This window comes from Girardinichthys multiradiatus, chromosome Y (assembly GCF_021462225.1).
Source record: "Girardinichthys multiradiatus isolate DD_20200921_A chromosome Y, DD_fGirMul_XY1, whole genome shotgun sequence".
Lineage (NCBI taxonomy): Eukaryota > Metazoa > Chordata > Actinopteri > Cyprinodontiformes > Goodeidae > Girardinichthys > Girardinichthys multiradiatus.
The window spans coordinates 35,025,664-35,033,566 of record NC_061818.1 but is presented as its reverse complement, the minus strand read 5'-3'; the positions used below and the strand labels follow the sequence as shown (position 1 = coordinate 35,033,566).

The window sequence follows — 7,903 nt, the reverse complement described above, 5'->3', positions numbered from 1 at the left end:
GGAATATGTGTTCTGATGAAGTTCCTTTTAAAAATAACTTTTAGGCAGATTTTAAACATACTTTTCATTAAGCCCACATTCTGTATTAACAATGTTTTCATACGTCTGATGTAATGTTCTAATCTTAAATGTAGTGTTTTTATTCGGTGTAAGCCGAAAAGCATCATCAATAAAGGGTGTCTTCGTTTTGGGTTGAAAACAGGCGGTTGGCCACAATTTTGCCTGTATAAAAATCCGCTTCAACAAAAGCTCTGAATCGTGTTAATAAAATAATGTGAACTTATTTGGAATTTATTCTATAAAGTTAGATAAACACTGAAGGCAATATACATAAAATATATTGTTATTTTTAAGGTTAGGATTTGTCAGGAAATATTCAAAGCATCCTTCTGATGTCTCATTGCCCTTCTTCCGCCCTGACGAACGATTAAAGCAAGGACAGTTTTAGCATTTCTTCACATAAGCCGTTGCTTTTCCGAGATAAAGCGGACTTTTCAGACGTCAAGATGCTTCTCACAATTCGCAAGCAACTCAGAAGCCATCCTGCTGTACGTACTGAAATCTTATCGATACTATTGGATTGTTTTGGGGATTTGTAATAAAACGGGATGTTTTTTTGAATTTTTGTGGCCAACTTAGCTTAGCGTGCTTGATGACGGGTAAAAGCTTGTTTTGTGACTCCAAAACCATGTAGTTCGAAATTCTTAAAGTTGCTCATGTAAATGTTAAGAAAACATTAATATCAAGAATTTCAGTTTTTGATCTTTAAGAGACGAGACGACACCATGTTAAAGAGTAGTTAATGGTTAGCCAAAATGAAAACTGCAACAATGTACTGAAACAGTCGCTCCTTCCTGACAGCTACCTAGTTAGCTTGAGCCCTTCCTAGTTAGTCATCCTTTTTGTCCAAGAGGCCATGCTGTATTGTGTTTTTAATGTCGAACAAAATTACTGAAGGCTGTCTGAAAACATCCCAGTTGGTGTGGTTGCTTTATTTTTTTTATTTCATTGTGTATTCTTTTTAAGTCCACTATCAGTACATTTCCAGAGGAAGATTTTTGATTTGTTATATTTAGGCCACTCAGTTCTGAACTATGAATCAAACTAAGTCTTTAGGTACACTTTATAGTGTCTTTAGAATAATTTATAGTAATTACCAAAATAACAGTTCGACAGAGATAAATAGTAGCTTATATCTTTAGGTGATTCTTGAAGAGCCATTGGTTGAAAATTTGAAAATGTTGTAAATTAGTCGTTCCCAATTCCACTCCTGTAACGTCTAATATGTTCTTGCGCTTGCACGCTAGAAATAATTTACCTACCTCAATTTGTCAAGTTCTGCTGAGGCCTGTTCATCACCTATTATTTAATGTGGGTCCTGTTTTATGTTTGTTTTATAGTTGTTTAACCCTCTTAAACTAAGTGCTGTTGTTTATGGGGAACTGTAATTTAGTACATTTTTTGGCTTATGGAAAGCAGCCTTAACAAAAGACATTATAATACATTCTAAGAGTAATCAGGCCAAACAAGTTTGATTCCAGAGGTTCCGGCCTGTGTTGTCAAAGCAGTGATGGCCTTCCTGTTTGTGTAGGTTACTGTTGTGGTATCACATGGTGTCACTGGAATTAGAGATATGGTTTCTGTTCTTTCATATTTAATCTTTTCAGCCGGCTAAGATTTCTGTTTCTCTAACAGCTGATCCCCCTTTTCTTCTTCATTGGTGGAGGGGCAACCATGTCCCTGCTGTACCTGGCCCGTCTGGGTCTGAGAAACCCTGATGTTTCGTAAGCACTGTTGATGTGACACAGTAAAAAAAAAAAAAAAAAAAAAATGCATGTCTGTGACCTACTGTAGCCTTCTCTGTAAACTAATTCCTGTTGTGTTCCTCAGTTGGGATCGCAAGAACAACCCAGAGCCTTGGAACAAACTGAGTCCAAACTACCAGTACAAGGTCTGTGTCTGTCATGTAAATAAAAGCACACTAAATATAAGGGTTTTCCACAACATAACACTGCTGACACTTTACATTAACAGCGTGTCAATGGTTTTATTCAAGGTTTAGACAATGGATATGTGCCAGAGGTGCTGCAAATCTAAGGATAACTCTTTCAGCAGGATTAATTAAAGTACATAATCTAGTTAATGCTGACCAAATCCTATAAACTTAAACTAAAGCCTGATCAAAAATAGTATTTCTCTAAAACTAGAAGTTGTATTTAAACTAAGCATAAACAAGTACTGCGTGATTGCTTTTTTGTGAAAAAGGTGATTGAGCTAAAATTAGTGTTTGTTCTCAGTTCTTTGCAGTAAACACGGATTACAGCAAACTGAAGAAGGATCGTCCAGACTTCTAAAGTTCACATCTGTTTGAATAAAAGCACAACCATCAGCGAAGCCGCACAGTTGGTCTTTTCTTGAATTTCCTGCATCCAGGGATCTGCAAAATGCAGAAGCCTTATCCGCACAACTCATGTTTCAGTTCATTGCATCCCTGGCTTCTTCAAACTGATTTCTCTTTTTCAATAAAGTAAAGGAGTATTTTCTCCTTCATACAGAGCATTTCATCTGGTTTTTGTTTTTTATTTTTTGTGCACATTGTTTAACTATTTCATATATGCATTTGCATTGCTATATCACCTTTCCACCACCCTACGTTTTGTTTACATTTGCTTTATTCATTTTGCTTCACCGAAGCTCACCTTTGCCTTGACCCAACCCAGTTACTGTTCTACTAAATGTCGTAGCATTTCTGGCTGCTTTCCAGGACCCCTGGGTATGTCTAACCTTGTTTAAACAGATGGCTCCCTCTGGTGGCAGCTATTGCTCTACATACTGATTTTAAAACAATAAAAAGCTGTTCAATGTAGGACTTGTTCTGCTCCCTCCCCTGCTGTTAAGTGTTCAGAAAAATTCAGCTAATATGCATTTTAAGGTAAAAACTTGACGGTTCTACCTGCAAATCTGCGTGTGTACACGATGCCCGCTGCCAGAGACCTCCGACTTTTTGGTGGGACTTTCGGAGGTGTTTTGATTATAGAACATTCTCGCCTTGAGGCAGATAAGTTTGTAAATGTCACTGGGTCGTGCATTTCCAGTTACTGCTTAGAGAGATGCGACAAGGATGAGCAGCCAGTGCTGTGCAGAAAATGTCAAGGAGAACTTCATATTTGAATAGAGGCCCACGTCTGAATCTTAACTGCCCTCTCACTACCTGGAGCGTTACACACACCTGATATTTTAGTATTCTTTTTTTATTTTATTTTGTGAGATGAAATTCTGACACAGAATATTTTAATTTAATTTTGAAACATTTTTGACTGAGAATTCACTGCCTGCATGCCAGGTATTACAATAAGCTCAGTTTGGTGAGCAGGGAAGAAAGTTGCCATTGTTGTACTGGTTAAAACATCTTGATTTATCTCATAAGGCAACACAATGAAGAAAAACTCCATGTTCTGTGGACTGTAAATGCAAGTAACCTAAAATTGAGACGAGTTTTAAGTACGAATAGAAATAACTGTCCACCGACAGAAAAGTAATTAGCAGTTTAAATGTTTACACATTTTTGCACCAATTTTGTAAATGCATTTCTTTTTAATAATGAATAAATCCATAACACTGAAGGTTTCTGATCATGCTTTTAACAGTGCTTGCTTGTGTACATATGTAGCATATTTTAATTTCCTACCTTTCATTCATCAATGTGTTGACTTTTATTTTTAGCCCTGAAACCAGGTAACTGTTTAGATGACTGGAATATTTATGAAACTATTTACAGTTCACTTGTGCTAAGTGTTTTTTTTACAAACAAATAGACAAATACATATTAAAGCACGGGTTTTGCAAGTACAGTTCCCTCTACACTTAAATGCATGTTTTGTGTAGATAAATTACATTTTTCATTAAAGCAGCATGTTCTCATGTTGAGAAAACCTTCACTGTACCTAACAGTAGGTATTACGTGCTTTTTCACTCAGTCATCTTTTTAAACTTTGCTTCTGCAAACCTACTTGTAAAGTGTTTCTTGCCAAGAAGCTCAACCCTATTTCATCAGACTAAGCACGCTTCCCGTTAATTTTACAGTAATGTTTAGCCAACTCCACATGCTAATGTTTGTGATGGTGGAACAGAGAAGAATTTCCCCTCGCACCACTCCCAAAACATCATGGCATGTAGATAAATAGTTTTTTATGAAGACTGTAACTCCAAGATGTCTTTGTTTTTTTGCAGTTTCCTGACAGTGAGCTTTGGTGATTACAATGCTGCTCCCTGTGTGGTATGAAATTTAAACTTGGGTCCTTGTCAAGCCTAGTGGTCAGTGGTTACAGAAAGGTGCCTATGTGTTATGTTGTATTTATACCCTAAGGAAACAAGAAGACATCGATTAGTAATAATAAAGTTCCCAGACACAGTAGAATAAAACATGCTTTGGTACATTTATTTTATTGGAATTGTTAGGGATGATGATAAACTTGGAACTGGTGATTTAGTTAAAAGTAATTATTTCTTAACTTTTCATATTCCACCCACAAAATTAATTACCTCAAATTATAGCTTGGATTTTTTAAAATGATCTTTGTGAGATCAAGTTACTGTCTTCTAGTTGGCTTGCGTAGATGTTTTTTCTTTCCACAGAAGTAATAATTGCTTTATTAGCTCCACAGCCATGTACTCAGACCAATCATTACTGTCAGAGGAGTTTTCCAAATCATCAATTTTTGACCGGCAGCTGAGGGGTTAAGAGTTCAAAAAGCTTCATTGCAGTGAAATCTCCGAGGGATCTATCTGGTTGCAACTGTGGAGTCAAATCAGCTTGCATCTCTAACCTGCTCCCGCAGACCCCTGACCCAAATGTTGAATCAAGCTCTTTGGTACCCCTCTGTAAAATAAGAACTGAAAATAAAGTGAAGTGTGCCAGATGGTGATAATTGGTGGATAGAGACAACAAAAAAAACACAAAGTGTTGAGATTCTGGACTTTCATCCAATACTTGATCTGGAATCCTTTCAGAAATTATTAAATAACACTAAGTATTATGATTTTGTAACATTAACACATAAAATGTATGACAGTGAGTAAATTGCTTGGCCAGATATTCTCTTCATGCAGTCTGGCACACATAAGGAAGTACTTTGAGGCTTTTTAGTCGCAAAGTTACACGTGTTTAAATCATTTGCCAAATGTCACAAGAAAAAAACAACTTTTTTGTCTGATTTTGCAGCTCTGCCCACTTTCCTCACTAAATTCTGACAGACCTTTAAGAATTTCGTCACGTATTTGGGGCGGCTGTGGCTCAGGTGGTAGGAGTTTGTCCTGTAACCGGTGGGTTGCCAGTTTAACCCCACTCTGTCTGTCTCAGTCGTTGTATCCTTGACCAAGACATTTCACCCAAGTCACAATGAAGATGGTGCTCAGAGGGTCTGGTTACGTCTGTGTATGGCAGCCTCACTTCTGTCTACCCAGGGTACAATGTAGCTTACCACTGTGTGTGTGTATGGGTGAATGACTGATTTTAGTGTAAACCTCTTTGAGGTCTCTGGGGACTTGCTCAAGTGCTATACAAGTTCAGGCCACTTGCCATTTTACCATTTATTTGTAGCATTTTACTTATAGACCCTGGTTTGGAACTCCACCGTGCATCAGTGGCTCTCTCCAGCTCCATCGGCTTACAGTCTGCAGGCTCCAGACGTGAAGTTAAGGAGCTAACGCACAGTTTCAAAAAAGGTGACATAAAAAGGCTGCTCAAGTGTTTATCCGACACTTGAGCAGCAGTTCACAAAATCAGGTTCAGCCTATAAGCATTACAGTGCATTATAACAGCTAGTAGGAATGAAGCTTGTAGTTTGCTTCAGAGGTTCATGCATGCTACACCTGTTTCCTGACGTTACAGAGGCGGTATTGAAACTAGCCCTTACGCAAACGGATGGATTTAAGCTCTTGTGGCTCCAAGACTTCCAAGACATCTTCCTTGAAATTTCTTCAGTAGACATCTCTGTCACTTATCAGCCCACCATGAATGACACTGAGACATACAGCTTTAGTCTCAGCTTTGGATTGGCTTTTGTACTCATCTGCTACAATAAAATGTTGTAATTCCTTCTTGATTTCCCAGTAATAATGATGCACATGTCATCAGTTCACTGAATGTTGGAGCTCATCAGTGTGACATCAAGAGGAAGCTAGTAGCGCCTGCTTTTAATATCGGAATCTTATTGGAGACCAGTTTTAATATTTTAAAAAGTTTCCTTGGTTTAGAACTTCTTCTGCTTCTCTGTGCCCTCTAGGAAAAAGGTCCTGCATTGCACCAGTCATGACAACATCTAATAACACCTTCAAATCTCTGTCAAGAAATGTGATGTTTTCAGAATCTCTGTGCATTTGGTTTAATACAGTCCCATGGCTGTTAGTTGCACACTTTTCTTTGTATGCAGTTAGTTTGTTGAGAGCAAGAATATGAGAATGCTGTTTTTATGTTTGAAGTTGGCCATCAATTGCTAACGAATAAATATTCCACACAAAGCGCGGGAAAATAAATTGCAAATAATAACAGATTGCTGCACTGTACTCAACCTAGTTAAAGTCGTTATACAAACTTAAAGAAAAACAGAGTAATTTTTCTTGATGTGACAGTTTCAGGAAAGCTTGTCATTCTCAGTTTAGTGTCTGGTTCATCAATACTAGACAACATCTGGTGGAGGCGTTCTTGAGATTTGCAAATGGTATCACACAGGTGCTGGGCAGGACCTGTTGTAAATACAGGAGGTGCTACAGCTGTTGTTCCAGTCTAAAAAAAAACACACCCATACAGTTAGTTTTAGCTTGTCTGCAGACCTCAGACAATAAATTAGCCAATAAAAGTCTTACAACAGATGGATATGTTGCCTCCAATCATAACAACACATATACCCTTTTGATTTGATTTAATTCACTTTATTTTTGTGGTTGATTTAAGTGACATCCCTCAAAAAACATTTTTAATAAAAAATATAAAATTAAGCAATTTGATGAAATGGGCCCTGTTACAAAGTGGAAGGAAAATAAACTCTAGCTTTGGCTTCTTCCTATTTTTTTTCTCCTGAATCAAGAGTTTTCCAAGCCCACCTTCATGCACAGACAATGAATAAGGAGTTTGATGTAGAAGTTTTGTACCAACCGGATCTTATTGATCCTCGAGCCTGCTTGCAGAGGATGACAAAGTGGATCGGCAACAGATGCACAAAAAGGTCAGGGTTGTCGATGTATTTTTGCATGAGGGATTGAGCATGGATGCTGCAATTTAAGAGCCATTTCAGCAGGAATACCACAGGAATTAATCATCTCTGATGTCTCAGGGACGGAGAGGCGGCGTGAACGTGGTTTATATGGCTTTCCAGAGCATGCATCATTCACTTTGGGGCCAATTCGGCACTGGACTGGCTGGATGGTTGGAGACTCATTGTCTCATAAATACAAGGATTTTAGGTTTGATCCCTGAAACAGACAATGCGGCTCGCCCTTGAATAAGATAGAGAACCCCAGAGGACAGACTGTCAGCAAATGTCTGTAGAAAGTAAAGACGTGCAAGTTAAAGTGTGATTAATGTGACTGTTCTACCAGCGTTTTTCAAAGAGACAGAAAAAATAGCAGACACATCACATCAACTTCCCATCATCCCTGGCATCTTGATGAAAACTGCTGTTTTTTCTTTCTGCATCCATGGTAGGAAAGCAGGTCAAAATTTAAATAGCTGAAAATAGAACATCTGGCAAGGCCTTGTCAGTCAGCAGTGTGTAATGAAATATGGAAATTGGGGCGCTCTTCAAAGAGATGCGGGCCTCTCAGTGCCGTCCTGGGTCTCCGGCAGGCCCCTCAACATCCCCGGCGGAGCCCCGCCCTTCTGAAACGTGTGCTACATTTCCAGGTG

At 38.4% G+C, this 7,903-nt stretch overlaps 1 protein-coding gene across 1 annotated transcript; it reads left to right on the top strand.

Annotated features, from left to right (window-relative positions):
* The first annotated feature begins 390 nt into the window (after nt 1-390).
* On the top strand, nt 391-2,559 carry LOC124864802 (cytochrome c oxidase subunit NDUFA4-like). Its single transcript, XM_047359714.1, has 4 exons — nt 391-548; nt 1,696-1,784; nt 1,891-1,951; nt 2,298-2,559. The coding sequence occupies exons 1-4, from the start codon at nt 507-509 to the stop codon at nt 2,352-2,354; spliced, it is 249 nt and encodes an 82-aa protein (XP_047215670.1). The 5' UTR covers nt 391-506; the 3' UTR covers nt 2,355-2,559.
* The last annotated feature ends 5,344 nt before the right edge of the window (nt 2,560-7,903 follow it).

Bases quoted from the DNA above. Each gene is read 5' to 3' on its own strand.
- LOC124864802 (XM_047359714.1), top strand. From the start codon at position 507: ATGCTTCTCACAATTCGCAAGCAACTCAGAAGCCATCCTGCT. The intron at 1,785-1,890 runs GTAAGCACTGTT...TGTGTTCCTCAG, and splicing joins CTGAGAAACCCTGATGTTTC to TTGGGATCGCAAGAACAACC. The intron at 1,952-2,297 runs GTCTGTGTCTGT...GTTTGTTCTCAG, and splicing joins GTCCAAACTACCAGTACAAG to TTCTTTGCAGTAAACACGGA.